The 18441-nt window shown below is 41.5% G+C and overlaps 1 protein-coding gene across 1 annotated transcript; it reads right to left on the bottom strand.

Annotated features, from left to right (window-relative positions):
- Positions 1–11508: 11508 nt before the first annotated feature.
- LOC133051910 (cationic amino acid transporter 3-like) lies at positions 11509–17378 on the bottom strand. Its single transcript, XM_061136591.1, has 11 exons — positions 17006–17378; positions 15119–15277; positions 14115–14291; positions 13748–13861; positions 13364–13586; positions 13064–13203; positions 12860–12962; positions 12473–12669; positions 12109–12275; positions 11727–11836; positions 11509–11560 (listed from the first exon to the last, which is right to left on the bottom strand). Exons 1-11 carry the CDS (start codon positions 17376–17378, stop codon positions 11509–11511), a joined length of 1815 nt encoding a protein of 604 aa, XP_060992574.1.
- Between the last annotated feature and the right edge of the window lie 1063 nt (positions 17379–18441).

Here is an 18441-nt window from a genome sequence, read left to right as displayed (position 1 = left end):
TTGCATATAGGGTTATCGTTACCATCTTTCTAAATTCCATATATGTGTTAGTATGCTGTAATGTTCTTTATCTTTCCAGCTTACTTCACTCTGTATAATGGGCTCCAGTTTCATCCATCTCATTAGAACTAATTCAAATGAATTCTTTTTAATGGCTGAGTAATATTCCATGGTGTATATGTACCACAGCTTCCTTATCCATTCGTCTGCTGATGGGCATCTAGGTTGCTTCCGTGTCCTGGCTATTATAAACAGTGCTGTGATGAACATTGGGGTGCACGTGTCTCTTTCAGATCTGGTTTCCTCAATGTGTATGCCCAGAAGTGGTATTGCTGGGTCATATGGCAGTTCTATTTCCAGTTTTTTAAGAAATCTCCACACTGTTCTCCATAGCAGCTGTACTAGTTTGCATTCCCACCAACAGTGTAAGAGGGTTCCCTTTTCTCCACACCCTCTCCAGCATTTATTGCTTGTAGACTTTTGGATAGCAGCCATCCTGACTGGCGTGTAATGGTACCTCATTGTGGTTTTGATTTGCATTTCTCTGATAATGAGTGATGTTGAGCATCTTTTCATGTGTTTGTTAGCCATCTGTATGTCTTCTTTGGAGAAATGTCTGTTTAGTTCTTTGGCCCATTTTTTGATTAGGTCATTTATTTTTCTGGAATTGAGCTTCAGGAGTTGCTTGTATATTTTTGAGATTAATCCTTTGTCTGTTGCTTCGTTTGCTATTATTTTCTCCCAATCTGAGGGCTATCTTTTCACCTTGCTTATAGTTTCCTTTGTAGTGCAAAAGCTTTTAAGTTTCATTAGGTCCCATTTGTTTAGTTTTGCTTTTATTTCCAATATTCTGGGAGGTGGGTCATAGAGGATGCTGCTGTGATTTATGTCGGAGAGTGTTTTGCCTATGTTCTCCTCTAGGAGTTTTATAGTTTCTGGTCTTACATTTAGGCCTTTAATCCATTTTGAGTTTATTTTTGTGTATGGTGTTAGAAAGTGTTCTAGTTTCATTCTTTTACAGGTGGTTGACCAGTTTTCCCAGCACCACTTGTTAAAGAGGTTGTCTTTTTTCCATTGTATATCCTTGCCTCCTTTGTTGAAGATAAGGTGTCCATAGGTTCGTGGATTTATCTCTGGGCTTTCTGTTCTGTTCCATTGATCTATATTTCTGTCTTTGTGCCAGTACCATACTGTCTTGATGACTGTGGCTTTGTAGTAGAGCCTGAAGTCAGGCAGGTTGATTCCCCCAGTTCCATTCTTCTTTCTCAAGATTACTTTGGCTATTTGAGGATTTTTGTATTTCCATACAAATTGTGAAATTATTTGTTCTAGTTCTGTGAAAAATACCGTTGGTAGCTTGATAGGGATTGCATTGAATCTATAGATTGCTTTGGGTAGTATAGTCATTTTGACAATATTGATTCTTCCAATCCATGAACACGGTATATTTCTCCATCTGTTTGTGTCCCCTTTGATTTCTTTCATCAGTGTTCTATAGTTTTCTATGTATAGGTTTTTTGTTTCTTTAGGTAGATATACTCCTAAGTATTTTATTCTTTTTGTTGCAATGGTGAATGGTATTGTTTCCTTCATTTCTCTTTCTGTTTTCTCATTGTTAGTGTATAGGAATGCAAGGGATTTCTATGTGTTAATTTTATATCCTGCAGCTTTACTATATTTACTGATTAGCTCTAGTAACTTTCTGGTAGAGTCTTAGGGTTTTCCATGTAGAGGATCATGTCATCTGCAAACAGCGAGAGTTTCACTTCTTCTTTTCCTATCTGGATTCCTTTTACTTCTTTTTCTGCTCTGATTGCTGTGGCCAAAACTTCCAACACTATGTTGAATAGTAGTGGTGAGAGTGGGCACCCTTGTCTTGTTCCTGATTTCAGGGGAAATGCTTTCAATTTTTCACCATTGAGGGTAATGCTTGCCGTGGGTTTGCCATATATAGCTTTTATTATGTTGAGGTATGTTTCTTCTATTCCTGCTTTCTGGAGAGTTTTAATCATAAATGGGTGTTGAATTTTGTCAAAGGCTTTCTCTGCATCTATTGAGATAATCATATGGTTTTTATCTTTCAATTTGTTAATGTGGTGTATTACATTGATTGATTTGCGGATATTAAAGAATCCTTGCATTCCTGGGATAAAGCCCACTTGGTCATGGTTTATGATTTTTTTTAAATATGTTGTTGGATTCTGTTTGCTAGAATTTTGTTAAAGACTTTTGCATCTATGTTCATCAGTGATATTGGCCTGTATTTTTCTTTTTTTGTGGCATCTTTTCTGATTTTGGAATTAGGGTGGTGGTGGTCTCATAGAATGAGTTTGGAAGTTTACCTTCTTCTGTAATTTTCTGGAAGAGTTTGAGTAAGATAGGTGTTAGCTCTTCTCTAAATTTTTGGTAAAATTCAGCTGTGAAGCCCTCTGGTCCTGTGCTTTTGTTTGCTGGAAGATTTCTGATTACAGTTTCGATTTCGTTGCTTGTGACAGGTCTGTTAAGATCTTCTATTTCTTTCTGGTTCAGTTTTGGAAAGTTATGCTTTTCTAAGAATTTGTCCATTTCTTCCAAGTTGTCCAATTTATTGGCATAGAGCTGCTTGTAGTAGTCTCTTATGATCCTTTGTATTTCAGTGTTGTCTGTTGTGATCTCTCCATTTTAATTCCTAATTTTGTTAATTTGGTTCTTCTCCCTTTGTTTCTTAATGAGTCTTGCTAATGGTTTGTCAGTTTTGTTTATTTTTTCAAAAAACCAGCTTTTAGGTTTGTTGATTTTTGCTATGGTCTCTTTAGTTTCTTTTACATTCATTTCTGCCCTAATGTTTAAAAAATAATAATAATAATTAAAAAAAAAACAAAAGCAAAAAAAAAAAAAATTAAACCCAAGGGTTTTAGAAGAAAAAAAAAAAAAAAAAAGATTTCTTTCCTTCTACTAACCCTGGGGTTCTTCATTTCTTCCTTCTCTAGTTGCTTTAAGTGTAGAGTTAGATTATTTATTTGACGTTTTTCTTGTTTCTTGAGGTAAGCTTGCAATGCTATGAACCTTCCCCTTAGCACTGCTTTTACAGTGTCTCATAGGTTTTGGGTTGTTGTGTTTTCATTTTCATTCATTTCTATGCATATTTTGATTTCTTTTTTGATTTGTTCTATGATTTGTTGGTTATTCAGAAGCATGTTATTTAGCCTCCATATGTTGGAATTTTTAATAGTTTTTTTTCCTGTAATTGAGATCTAATCTCACTGCACTGTGGTCAGAAAAGATGACTGGATGATTTCAATTTTTTTGAATTTACCAAGACTAGATTTATGGCCAAGGATGTGATCTATTCTGGAGAAGGTTCTGTGTGCACTTGAGAAAAAGGTGAAGTTGATTGTGTTGGGGTGAAATGTCCTATAGATATCAATTAGGTCTAGCTGGTCCATTGTGTCATTTAAGGTTTGTGTTTCCTTGTTAATTTTCTGTTTAGTTGATCTGTCCATAGGTGTGAGTGGGGTATTAAAGTCTCCCACTCTTATTGTGTTACTATTAATTTCCTCTTTCATACTTGTTAGCATTTGCCTTACATATTGTGGTGCTCCTATGTTGGGTGCATATATATTTATAATTGTTATATCTTCTTCTTGGATTGATCCTTTGATCATTATGTAGTGTCCTTCTTTGTCTCTTTTCACAGCCTTTATTCAAAAGTCTATTTTATCTGATATGAGTATTGCGACTCCTGCTTTCTTTTGGTGTCCATTTGCGTGAAATATTTTTTTCCAGCCCTTCACTTTTAGTCTGTATGTGTCCCTTGTTTTGAGGCGGGTCTCTTGTAGACAGCATATTAGGGATCTTGTTTTTGTATCCGTTCAACCAGTCTTTGTCTTTTGGTTGGGGCATTCAACCCATTTACATTTAAGGTAATTATTGATAGGTATGGTCCCATAGCCATTTACTTTGTTGTTTTGGGTTCACGTTTATACAACCTTTCTGTGTTTCCTGTTTAGAGAAGATCCTTTAGCATTTGTGGAAGAACTGGTTTGGTGATGCTGAATTCTCTCAGCTTTTGCTTATCTGTAAAGCTTTTGAATTCTCCTTCATATCTGAATAAGATCCTTGCTGGATACAGTAATCTAGGTTGTATGTTATTCTCTTTCATTACTTTAAGTATGTCCTGCCATTCCCTTCTGGCCTGAAGGGTTTCTATTGATAGATCAGCTGTTATCCTTATGGGAATCCCTTTGTGTGTTATTTGTTGTTTCTCCCTTGCTGCTTTTAATATTTGTTCTTTGTGTTTGATCTTTGTTAATTTGATTAATATGTGTCTTGTGGTGTTTTGCCTTGGGTTTATCGTGTTTGGGACTCTCTGGGCTTCTTGGACTTGGGTGGCTATTTCCTTCCCCATTTTAGGGAAGTTGTCAGCTATTATGTCCTCGAGTATTTTCTCATGGCCTTTCTTTTTGTCTTCTTCTTCTGAGACTCTTGTGATTCGAATGTTGGGGTGTTTCACATTGTCCCAGAGGTCCCTGAGGTTGTCCTCATTTCTTTTGATTCTTTTTTCTTTTTTCCTCTCTGCTTCATTTATTTCCACCATTTTATCTTCTACCTCACTTATCCTATCTTCTGTCTCTGTTATTCTACTCTTGGTTCCCTCCAGAGTGTTTTTGATCTCATTTATTGCATTATTCATTTTTAATTGACTCTTTTTTATTTCTTCTACGTCTTTATTAAACATTTCTTGCATCTTCTCAATCTTTGTCTCCAGGCTATTTATCTGTAACTCCATTTTGTTTTCAAGATTTTGGATCATTTTTATTATCATTATTCTAAATTCTTTTTCAGGTAGATTCCCTATCCCCTCCTCTTTTGTTTGACTTAGTGGGCATTTTTCATGTTCCTTTACCTGTTGGGTATTTCTCTGCCTTTTCATCTTGTTTAGATTGCCGTGTCTGGAGTGGGCTTTCTGTATTCTGGAGGTCTGTGCTTCCTTTTTATTGTGGAGGTTTCACCCAGTGGGTGAGGTTGGATGATTGGCTTGTCAAGGTTTCCTGGTTAGGGAAGCTTGCGTCAGTGTTCTGGTGCGTGGAACTGGATTTCTTCTCTCTCCTTTCAAAGACAATGGGCTGCTTTTCTGGGCACCTTATGTCCTCAGCTAGCGATCAGAAGTTGTTTTGTGAAGTTTGCTCAGCGTTCAATTGTTCTTTCGATGAATTTGTAGGGGAGAAAGTGGTCTCCCCGTCCTATTCCCCCGTCATCTTGGCTCCTCCAGTCAAGATAAATTTCAAAGGAGTGCAGCTCAGGTAGGATACAGAGGTTATCCTGTCAAAGACTTCAGAGTCCAATTTCTACCTGATAGTACAAATCAGCCAAGAAGGCATCACATCTGAAGATGACCCAAAACTGGCGGGGATAACAAATTTGTTGAAGAACAAAACTGAGATTCAAAATGAGCTCAGAATGGCTGGAGTACTGGGCTGTTCCAGTCTCTTTGTGGCCCGAGCGGAGGGGAGACATTGCCAAGGGTTCTGCCCTTTGGCGCCGGGCAGCAGGCGCTGGGAAGCCTGTAACTTTAATCATTTAGGACAGGAGTCCCCAAACCCCCGGCCATAGATCAGTACCAGCCTGTTTGGAATTGGAGCACACAACAGGAGGTGAGTGGCAAGCCAGCGAGCAAAGCACTGTCTGTATTTATAGCTGCTCCCCATCACTCAAATTGCTACCTGCACCTCACCTCCTGTCAGATTAGCAACAATATTAGATTTCCATAGGAGCACAAATACTACTGTGAGCTGTGCTTGTGAGGGATCTAGGTTGCATGCTACTTATGAGAATCTAAGGGCTGATCACCTGAGGTGGAGCTGAGGTGGTGATCCTAGCACTGGGGAGTGGCTGTAAATACAGTTTATCATTAGTAGAGAGGCTTGACTGCATGGAGACCATAATAAATCAATTGCTTGCAGACTCATATTGAAACCCTGTCAGTGAGGGGTAAGTAACAATTAAGCTGCATCTGGTGGCAGGCTTTATTAAGTCAGAACTCAACACTTATTTTAGTTTACACATAGCCTGCCCATTATTTTATTTACCACTTCCATCCATGCCTCTTTCCTGAACTACGCACTTGTCTTACAGTTGTCACAGTTTGGGTAAGCCTACAAGCTAACCCTAGCCAAAGAGAGTTATAAACAAACATTGTTGGAGAGCTTCTTTGAAAAGGGGGAATGATCCAATGATGGGACAGCACGATAAGACTGCCAACAAGAAGAAAGCTGCATTTAAGATAAAATACCAAGAGTCCTACATAAATTACGGGTTTATTGCAACAGGTGATTCACATTCTCCAAGTCCTCTTTGTATAATAGTCCTCTCCAATAAAGCCATGAAACTTTCAAAACTGCTTCACCACATGGAAACCAACCACCCTACATTAAAAGATAAGCCTTTGGAGTTTTTCAAAAGAAAAAAAAAAAAAACAAACAAAACAAAACCACAAACAACAAAAACAATTATTGAAGCCCATCACTTCATCAAATATGTCCACACTGGGAGCATCATTGTTAGTGGCTAACCGCATCGCTAAAGCTAAGAAGCCCTTAAGCAAAGGTGAAGAGTTGATCCTGTCTGCTGCTAAGGATGGAGCTTCCTTGGTGGCTTAGCAGTAAAGAATCCATCTGTTAATGCAGGAGATAAGGGTTTGATCCCTGGGTCAGGAAGATCCCTTGGAGAAGGAAACGGCAACCCACTCCAGTATTCTTGCCTGGGAAATTCCATGGACAGAGGAGCCTGGAGGGCTATGGTACATGGGGTTGTAAAAGAGTCGGACACAGTTGAGCACACACACAAGCTGTTAAGGACATTTATTGTGAACTTTTAGGAAAGGCTGCAGTTCAAAGGGGAAGGCAATGGCAGCCCACTCCAGTACTCTTGCCTGGAAAATCCCAAGGACGGAGGAGCCTGGGAGGCTGCAGACCATGGGGTCGCTAAGAGTCGGGCACGACTGAGCGACTTCACTTACACTTTTCACTTTCATGCATTGGAAAAGGAAATGGCAACCCACTCCAGTGTTCTTGCCTGGAGAATCCCAGAGATGGTGGAGCCTAGTGGGCTGCTGTCTATGGGGTCGCACAGAGTCAGACACGACTGAAGCGACTTAGCCGCAGCAGCAGCAGCAGCAGCAGCAGCAGGAGCAGCAGTTCAAAAGGTGGCATGTGTTCCTCTTTTGGTTGGCACCATAACTAGATGAATGGATGAAATAACAGAGGATATCGAGGCACAATTGTTAGAGAGGGTTAATGAGTCACGTGGAATGTAGTCCTGGTTGACAAGTCTACTGATGTTGACAACAAGGCAACAAGGCTTGTTTATGTGCCATTTATTTTTCAGGAAGATGTGCATGAGGATATGTTATGTGCACTTTTGTTGCCAGCCAACTCCATGGTTGCAGAATTACTCAAGTCTTTGAATGTTTACAGATCAGGAAAACTGAATTGGTCATTTTGTATTAATATATGTACAGACAGAGCAGCTGCCATGACTGGACGGATTTCTGGTTTTGCCTCTTGGGTCAAAGAGGTCGCTTCTGAATGTGGGTCTTTGCACTGTATCCTCCAGAGAGAAATGCTGATGAGCCAGAGAACGTCACCTGAACTTAACAAGGTATTGCATGATGTGACCAAAATTATCAACCAATTGATGTTCATGCCCTTACCTCACATCTATTCACAAGGTTCTGTGAGGAGATGCATACAGAGCACACGTCTTCTTTTATACACAAAAGTGAGAAAGCTAAAGGTAGATCACATGCCAGCATTTCTGAGTTATGAGAGCTGCTCGAGATTTTTTTTTTAAGAAAAACAGTCACTACTGCTAGCACATTTCAGTGTCACAGAATGGGTCGCAAAACTTCCTTACTTGTGTGACATAGTCAACCTGCTTAATGAACTCAACCTGTCACTTCCGAGAAGAATGACAACTGTGTTGAAGTAGGCAGGTAAAGTCACTGCATTCAAAGCCAAACTGGAATTTTGGGGGAGACTAGTGAACATTGGGATTTTTGACACGTTTCAAACATTAGCAGAGGTTTTGAAAGAGACTGAGTCAGGAACTTCTTTCTTCCAGCGGGTGCATGATCACCCATGTCAGCTTTCAAAGGAGTTTGAGCGTTACTTCCCAACCACAGAAGACCCCTTAGCTGGGAAGGAATGGATCCGTGACTCATTTGTGAGTAAGCCAGGTGAATAGACTTTGTCCATGCTAGAAGAGGATCAACTGCTTCAGATCGCAAATGATGGTTCCCTTAAAAGTATGTTTGAGACAACTTCAAATCTCCATGTGTTCTGGGCTAAAGTCAAAGTGGAATATCCTGAGATTGCTGCAGATGCACTGAGAAAAGTCTGCTTCCATTTCCAACATCCTGTCTTTGGGAAGCAGTGTTTTCGGCAGTGACAACAACCAAAATGAGATCATGGAGTAGACCGGACATAAGCAACACACCTAGGGTGTCACTGTCTCCCATCACTCCTAGATGCGACTGTCTAGTTGCAGGAAAACAAGCTCAGGACTCCCACTGATTCTGAATTATGGCAAATTGTGTAATTATTTCATTGTATATTGCAGTATAATAATAACAGAAATAAAATGTGCAGTCAGTGTAATCTGCTTGAATCATCTCCAAACCATCCTCTCTGATGGAAAAATTGTCTTCCATGAAACTGGTCCCTGGTGCCAAAAAGGTTAGGGACTGCAGCTCTAACCAATTCAGGCCAGTAACAATAATTTTAAAAACTCCTTTATAACTTACCATGAGACCTACACCCATCACTTCATGATTTTCATATGAAAGTGAGAGACCAGATCAAGGGAAGACATTCTCACCTTACAGAACCCCTTCACCACCTTCCTTTTCTCTTCCCAATTTTTCCTTGTATTTTGTTCCTCCTGCAAAATGATCTGGCCAGAACCACTCATAGATTAGACATGGCTTTAAAGACTCATTTTCCTTCTCAAGTAGTTTAACCAAATATTTTTTCCCAAACAAATATTGTACACTCCCTTTGATAACACCTTGTACATAAAATTTTCTCCATCTTGAGGTATTACATATACCTGATATTCTTTCATTATATATCTCATCTAATAATACTGAGCACTTACTGTTTTCAGGACACTGTTTTGGCTACTGGGAAGAAAGTGGTAGTCAAATATTTTGTGGGCTGACTGTGTCTCCTTGCTCTCGAATTCATATGTAGATGTCGTAACTCCGAGGACCTTAGAATATGACTGTATTTGGTGATAGCACCTTAAAGACATAATTAAGCTTAAATAAGGCCATTAGAAAAGGTCCTACCTTGTGTCACTAATGTTACAAGAAGAGATAAGAATGCAGAGAGCATAAGCAGAAAACAGGGGTGAGAGATATAGCAAATAGAAGTAAAAGACACCTAGATAGAGTGAACAGTGAAATTCAGATAAACAAGAAACCTTACAAAATATATTTAATATATGTTTATGTATATATTATATGCATATTAATTATATGGTACATATTTCATTTTATTTTTATTTTTCTGGTCATGCTGCAGCATGTGGGATGTTAGTTCCCTGACCTGTGCTCCCTAGATTGAACCTGTGCTCCCTGCAGTGGAAACACAGAGTCTTAACCACTGGACCACCAGAGAAGTCACAACATATACGCATTTTAATATGCACAGACACATGCAAATGTACAGGCACACCTGGCTTTATTATGGTTTGCAAATACTGCATTTTTACAAATTGAAGGTTTATAGCCACTTCATATTGTCAATAGATGCTTAGTATTATTTTGGCAAAAACTTTTTTTTTTTAAATTAAGGCATATGTGTTGTTTTTTGGACAGAATTCTATGTACACTGAGTAGAATGCAATGTAGTGTGATCAAAACTTTTACACACACTGGAAAACTAAAAAAAAAAATAATTTCCTCTTATTGCCAGTTCTCTTTATTGGGAAGTTTGGAACTAAATGAGCAATATCTCCAAGATATGTTTGTATAGGTGATATCATTTAATTAATGAGTCAATGTTCAGTTTGGGTCGTACCATTTAATTGTTACAGGAAATGCACCACTTTCCCTCTTGGAGAACTGTCCACATTCTGGCTTGGCTGATTATGTTTTTAGTTAAAATGTCAATCTATCTCTCATGTCTGCTATGAGGTGCAGTTGATCTGGAAGCTTGATGACTTTCTGACTCATCTTTTCAACAGGGCTGTGTTCTGCGTGGTGTTCTGTGTTGCCCCTTACAGCACACGGGGTAACACGGGATACCTGGTTGTCCCCCAGTGATAAGGGAAGAACAGCGATCAGGTGATGTCAGCCTCTTCCATCACAGTTTCACCTGACAGTTTCAGTCTCCATTGTTTCCTAAGTCTGTAATTTCACTAGGTCCTTCAAGATTCTGACTTTTCTAATTCTGTTCATCCTTCTCCATCTGGTTTTAATTCATCTAATAACTTTTTACTTCAGTATCTTGTCTTTCATCACTCCTTCACTCTACTTCGGGTGTTTGTTCCCACAAACAACGCTATACTCCCTTATTACCAACATCTTCAATGTCCATAAGCTCTCAGTTTCAAACATTCTGTCCTGCAGCAACAGCTTTTTATGTTGTCCCTTCAGTTTCACGTCTTATCTTTTAGTTCCACTCAACTGTAACCATTTATTAACCAACCATTACTTCCCATCCCTTACTCTTGCCTCTGGCAATGCAGGATGTTTTGTTTTTGCTTCTGTTCTTCTATTAAGAACTTTTTCTATCCAACTCTACTGTGCAACTCTAAAGTCTGTGACAGAAAAGTAAAGAAAAATGATAATTTACCCAATGTTACACTACATCTCAGTAGCCAAGGAAAAAGATAAAAATAACCTTTCCTTTTATCATTATGAAATGATTCACTTTATCTGTTATTTTCTTTTTCTTAAGGTCTACTTTTGATAGTAATATGACTATGCTAGCTTTTTTTTGTTAGTGTTTGCACAAGGTATCTCTTACCTTTCTTTTACATCCAAAATATTTGGGTCCTAATACATAAAGTGCAACTCTTTACACAATATATAGTTACCTGTGTTTTTTCCCCATGTTGCCATCTCTGTGTTTTTATTAGAAATTGGCACAAGATGCTTCTTATGTGCCAGTTAATATTTTATTTCTTCTGTTGGTTGCAGGTTACATTTTTGGACTTTCTCTGTGAAAATTCAGCTTGCTGTATGCCTATGAAACATGGACTTTTCTGTATGTATATTATGCTTTGAAAAGTTTACTTTAAAACTGTATAACATTTAAGTCATTGTGTCCACTAGTAATGTATATGGGACTCTAAATGCATCCCACATTCACACTCCATAGAGGCTCAAAGTGCCCTTTGAACCAGCAGATATTCCAGGGCATGGAGAGATTCCACACAACATCGATGTCCTTTGGTTAAGATGACCCAGCACCAGGGATGTTTTTGTCAAGATTCTGGGAGGTGGAGGATGGTGGCTGTGGCTCATTGTTCTCCAAGCTGTGTCGGATCCCTTATCCTAAGTATATGACAGATCCTAGTAGGGAAATGAGACAGTAAGAAGGGAAAGTAGCTGCTCTCCTCACTTACAAATGCCAGCTAGTCTCCTATTATGGTGTCTGACACAGTTTAGGAGAGAGGTATTAGGGAGATGCTTGGGTTCAGTCACTTAAGGGTTCTCATTTTCTAGGAAAACCACTTACCAATCACATTCCAGACCCCCAAATTGGGCCCAGGTCCCAGAGGTCATCTGCATCATCAGGTAAACATTCACAAAGATGCTCACCAGTGGGAGGACAGGCAGAGCAGGGACCTGTGGGCAGAGTCAGTTCATCTCTGGACACAGCCCAGACGTCTGAAAGGGAGATCCTTCCCTACGTGGGCAGGACAAGTTCAGACCAATTCAGGCTGTGTGTTCAGTGCCTACTGAGATTGTGTATGTATAGCACTGAGTGTGGATCAGGGAAGAGTTCATTAGTTTTAATAACTCCCTTCATTCCTGGTCCAGCAAATAATGTTCAGAGTTCAAAGCACACAGACTTCATTCACTCAAGGTGGACACTTCGGACACATAAGGCCACCTACCCTGAACGGAAGAGGAGAGGGGTCCTGGGGCTGCCTCCAGATGATGACTGTGACCCCAGTGATGAGCAACAGCAGCAGCACAGCCACTGTTGTGAGCACGGGGTCTCCAGAGAACACCTGGCTGGGCCACTGGGCCAGGATCAGGCTCAGGATGGTCAGCAGGAGAACTGCAAGGGTCAAGGTGGAGGAGAACAGGCTGGACCCGGAAGACAAAGATGTCAGGACCTCGGGTCACACCCCTCCCCAGGCTGCCAACATCAGGGAGGACCATGATATCTCCAAGACTCCTCAGCTGACAGAAAAGACATTCCCTCCACATACCATCAATTTCAGGAAATGACCAAAGGGAAACCCCACTGCTCACCAAGCAGGAAGGCACATCCATAGACAATCTGGCCAGATTTCTGGGTGGGGGTGGTGTGGATAGGGTCACATAGTCTCTTTAGAATCCATGAGGTTCCTGCTTCTGGTACAGGGTCCAAAGAACTTGTGTAACATTCACAAATCTCAATTTCATTGTTTGCTTTCTCATTCTTGCTTAAGTTCTGGTCTGGCTGGTATCTGAATTAGAGGTATGAAGGCAGTGTTAATAGTAGTCCCTACTCATCCAACATCAGACAGTCTAGTCCATCTCTTTCCCAACTTAACCATAGAGGAAAATTCATAAGGCAGCATGAAGGCAGAAGAGAATTACCTTCCCATCAATCCCCACAATGTCAGGACCCCCAGTCAAGGTGTCATGGGGTCTCACCTGAGAACAAGAACAGAAAAAGCCACCATGATATAAGCGAGCAGGGTCCCAATTGATGAGAGCTCCACAAGATCTCTGAGCTCAAAGAGTAATGCCATGACCGCTAAAATCAGGGCAGAAACACAGTGAAGAAAGAGTGAGAAACCAGCGGGGATTCCAAGCTAAGAAAACTGATCAAAGAAGCAATGGGCATTATTTATTTACCTGCAAGAATTCCAGAAGCCAAGGTGGCTGTGACGGGGGTACGGGTGCTGGCGTGGATCCGGGCAAGTCCCTGGAAAAGGAGCCCGTCATCTGCCATTGAGTAGATCACACGGGGCATGGGGAACAAGACACCCAGGAGGCTGGAAGAGAAAATGGAAACACATGTGGGGACATGGAGAAGCAGGACAGACCAGGGTTTCTGTTCCCTAGTCTTCATGCCTTCCCCTCTTGCCTCTCGATCCTTAGGGCTAAGATACTTTTTAATCTGGCAGTGTACTGAGACAAAGTTTTGACACTGACCTGGATGTAAGAGCACAGAGGGTGCCAATAGCCACAACATATCTGGCAGGGTCCCACCCAATGTGGAAAAAAGCCTGTGGCAAGGGGCTCTCAGGGTGAATCAGGTAGTAGGGCACCATGAGGGTGAGCGCCGCTGAGACACCAAAATACAGCAAAAAGCAGATGAAGATCGTGATCATGATGCTCCAGGGGATGGAATGATGAGGGTTTAGGGCTTCTCTCCCTGAAACAGTGGTGGAGGTCAGTAAAAGCACCGGGGTGAAAACAAAAAATCAATATCTTCTTGGCCCTCCAAAAGCTGACTGACCTACTACTAGCCCCTGTGCCCAAGGGCAGCCCAAACTGTACCCACATCCCTGATGGGACATACAGTGACCATGTTACCTGTGGTGGCAATGATGTCAAAACCAAGAAAAGCATAGACACATGTTGCTGCTCCATGGAGAATCCCTTCAAAGCCAAAAGGCAGAAACCCTCCAGAACCCAGAGGTCCCAAGCCATGGTGAGAGAAAGAATGAGGAAAAAATTTAGTTGAGGTGTGTTAGCCATCTGTACTGCAATCCTTAGTACTGGAATTCTTAATACTAAGGATTATTAGTATTAATAATAATGATACTTAGTTAATACTAAGTCCTGGGTTCCAGGTCCCCCTTCACTAGATCTGTTATCCCAGGTCTCTTTAGTCCCCATCATAGTCTCAGCTCTGTGCACCCCCACAAACATTACTATGGACAAGAGGACCCTCCTAACCTATAGGTGTCATTGGATCCAGATGTATTCAGCTTGTAGTCCTGTTCTGTGAGCTTCCAGTTGTGCAGGTCTCCCTTAATGAAGCCAGAGATGATGATGAGGCTGAGAACTGAAATGTTGATGCCCGTGAACACTTTAGTAACCAGGGCTGACTGACGAGCTCCCAGAATCAGTACTCCTGTGGAAAGATAGAATATGAGACATCCAAAATAACCAAATCCATAGACGCAGAAAGAAAACTAGCAGTTTTCAGAGACTTGGGTTTGCGTAGCTGAGAGATGGACAGAGACTGCTCAATGGTTACGGGGTTTCCTTTTGTTGTGATGATAATGTTTGGACCAGAGAGAGGGGCCGGTTGCATAACATTGTGAATGTGGTAAGTGCCACTGAGTTGTGCACTTTCAGATGGTTAATTTCTTACTGTGGTCATCATCTCATAACAAACACATCAATCACATCATCTCTTTGTATATCTTAAAATTATATAATATTGTATGTCAAAAATAGCTCAATACATCCGGGGGAATATAGTAAAATGGTTCATTTTGTTTTGTGTGAATTTCAAACAAACATCTTCAGTCTCAGGACAGGAAAGGAATTTGCAAGTCTAAGTAAAAGATTGCCAGGTGGGGGTGATTTTGTTTGCCAAGAGACACTTGGCAAAGTCCGGAGACATTCTGATTGTTGCAGTTTGTGGGGGTCATCATTATCCTGTGAGCAAAGGGCAGGGATGCTATTCAAAATTTGACAGTGATGAAAAACAAAACCTAAAATGAACAGGACAGCTCCCTCCCTCCAAAGAATGATCCAGCCCCAAATGCTGATAATGCCAAGGATGGGAAACCACAGTCTGTGTTGTGCCTGCCTTCCTCTCTTATCTCAGACCCTTCATCCCAGTCCGAATTCCCCCACTAGTCTGGAGCCCCAAGCTTTCTGCAGCCAAGTTCCCAGTTCCCCCCATCTCACATCCTGTTTTTCCCATCCTATCTCTGACCCCTGTCTCACCCATAAGTAGCAGCACCAGGGCCAGTGCCAAAAAGTCTGGGTATGTGGCCAGGTAGGCAGGTATATACTGAGAGAAAACTCTCTGTAATGCCTGAGAGATGTGGTTCACAGTGAGGCTGTCAAAGGCATAGCTCCAGGCCCTGGAAACACTGGTGGTGCCTGCAGTGGTAGAAGAGTGAACATTCATTAACAGATATAAGTTGAACCTTCAATTTACACCATGGGATATATTTTGAGGGAAAAAGTATACAAAGTACCAATCTCAGAGTTTCTTTTCAGGAGTGGGGAGAGTAGACCCGAGATGATTCACAAAATGGATCAATTAATTAACATATTGTGCTTCAGTTCAATTCAGTTCAGTCGCTCAGTCATGTCCAACTCTTTGCGACCCCATGGACTGCAGATCGCCAGGCATCCCTGTCCATCACCATCTCCCGGAGTTTACCCAAACTCATGTCCATTGAGTCATTGATGCCATCCAACCATCTCATCTCGGTTGTCCCCTTCTCCTCCTGCCCTCAATCTCTCCCAGCATCAGGGTCTTTTCCAATGAGTCAGCTCGTCACATCAGGTGGCCAAATTATTGGAGTTTCAGCTTCAACATCAGTCCTTCCAATGAATATTCAGGACTGATTTCCTTTAGGATGGACTGGTTGGATTTCCCTGCAGTCCAAGGGACTCACAAGAGTCTTCTCCAACACCACAGTTTAAAAGCATCAATTCTTCAGCACTCAGCTTTTTTTATAATCCAATTCTCACATCCATACACGACTACTGGAAAAACCATAGCCTTGACTAAATGGACCTTTGTTGGCAAAGTAATGTCTCTGCTTTTTAATATGCTGTCTAGGTCGTCATATGTTTCCTTCCAAGGAATAAGCATCTTTTAATTTCATGGCTGCAGTCACCATCTGCAGTGATTCTGGAGCCCCAGAAATAAAGTCAGCCACTGTTTCCACTGTTTCCTCATCTATTTGCCATGAAGTGATGGGACCACATGCCATGATCTTAGTTTTCTGAATGTTGAGCTTTAAGCCAACTTTTTAACCCTCCTCTTTCACTTTCATCAAGAGGCTCTTTAGTTTTTTTCACTTTCTGCCATAAAGGTGGTGTCATCTGCATATCTGAGGTTATTGATATTTCTCCTGGCAATCTTGATTCCAGCTTGTGCTTCTTCCAGCCTAGCGTTTCCCATGATGTACTCTGCATATAAGTTAAATAAGCAGGGTGACACTGTACAACCTTAACATACTCCTTTTCCTATTTGGAACCAGTCTGTTGTTCCATGTCCCATTCTAACTGTTGCTTCCTGGCCTGCATACAGATTTCTTAAGAGGAAATGTTGTGCTTGCTTGATAGCTAAGTTGTGTCCAACTCTTTGCCATCCCATGGACTGTAGCCCACCAGGCTCCTTTGTACGTGGGATTATCCAGGCAAGAATATTGGAGTGAGTTGCTATTTCCTTCTCCAAGTTAATATGTAAAGAGGAAATTATTGTTGGGCCAGAAAATATAACACGGAATTTGAACCAGGAGAGCGGGGAGATGAGGGTTGCAATTTAAATCTAGCAATAAAGGAAAATCCCATGAAGGCAACAGTCAAACAAAGGCTTCAATGTGGTGAGGGGAGGAGCCTGTGGGACATGCCTCCCTCTCACCCGCTCCCTACAGATCCCTTTCCTTCAAGGTTCTTAGTCCCATAATTGAAGGAAAGCAGGAGAGAGCTGGGTAGGAGGAAACTGTGGCTTTTTCCTGCTACTAATACCCACTTCCTACCCACAGGATAATGACAAAGTGCTCATGAATGAGTGAGCACTTTGTCATGTAATCCCTCCTCCTAGTTTCCTGATCTTAAACCCCATAGCTTTCTCCCACTCCATCATCTCACCAATGACTAAGGACAGTATGAGGTCCCAGCCAATGATGAAGGCACACAGCTGTTCCACGGTGATGTAGCTGTAGAGATATGCAGAACCAGCACTTGGTACCCAGGCCCCCAACTCAGCATAGCAGAGTCCAGACAATACAGTAGTCAGGGTGGCCACCAAGAAGCAGATGATGCTAGCTGGTCCAGCTTTGTTCTTGGCCACCTCTCCAGCCAGGATGTATACTCCAGCCCCCAGGGTGCTGCCCACACCCAAGGCCACCAGATCAAGAGTGTTCAGACAACGAGACAGGCGACTCTCAGCCCCTGCTCTGGGTTCCAGTGGCCTTCTGCGGACCAGCTTCTGACCAAATTGGTGAACATCCTGACGCAGCATCCTAGATGGAGTTGAGGAGACCACGATCTGCTGAGAAAACAAGACACAAAGTCATCAAGATTTGTGTCCACCCTTGGCATCCAATTCCATGGAGTTATGGGGAGTTGGTTGTAAAAAGACTCATTGGGCAAGGTCATCTTCGAGCTTTGCTTTCTTAAACATAAAGAAGACTTTTAATATGCTTCAAAAGTTACTTGAAGTGTTGCTCAAAGAGATGGGGAGTAGAAATTGTTGCCCTAAAATGCGCCATTTTGGCACGTGGATTGTGTTAAGCTGAAGGCAGTTAAGACTCAGCAGCTTCAAGAAAAGCTCTTTGCCTGTTCCTTCATGGCTGAGATAATTTAGGTAGGGTGTTTGTATATCAGAAGACACTATTGCTATTAAGACTATCTCAGAAATAGTTGTCTGCATGGAGTGGGAAACACTTGTTTCCCAAGCATTTGCTCTTCCCACCTTCCTGTGGGTTGCCTCCTCCGATTTGAAGACCCAGAACCCTACCCTATATTCTTTAGCTCATGGTAGCACATAAGCCTCAATTACCTGTCTTTGAGCCTCATAGTTTTTATAGTGTCTAGTATATAGATGCTGATGCTAGGAAAGATTGAGGGCAAGAGGAGAAAGCGGTGACAGAGGATTAGATGGTTGGATGGCATCACTGACTCAATGGACATGAATTTGAGCAAAGTCTGGGAGATAGTGAAGGGCAGGGAGGCCTGGTGCTGCAGTCCCTGGGGTCCCAGAGTTAGACATGACTTAGTGACTGAACAACAACAAAAATTAAAAAGCAAGTTATATTTGCTAATCTGTCTCATGTCAGTTTAATTACTATGCCAGTTAAAGAACCTTGAAAGAAAAGTCTTCTGCCCCTACAGAAGCAAAAGCTTCTATGGCAGAGCCTGGCACACAGGAGGTGCTTAATTGGTATGAGTTCAATGGATAATAATGCTGATTTTTAAACTAAAACCAACCAAATCTCCTGATTCAAATGCAGATCTGCTACACACTAGCTTGTCTGATTTGCACAAGACACATGCCATTGTTTGCCTTCCTTTCCTGTATAAAA

This window comes from Dama dama, chromosome 4 (assembly GCF_033118175.1).
Source record: "Dama dama isolate Ldn47 chromosome 4, ASM3311817v1, whole genome shotgun sequence".
Lineage (NCBI taxonomy): Eukaryota > Metazoa > Chordata > Mammalia > Artiodactyla > Cervidae > Dama > Dama dama.
Note: the sequence above shows the minus strand (reverse complement) of the source record. Positions and strands in the feature narration are given on the sequence as shown.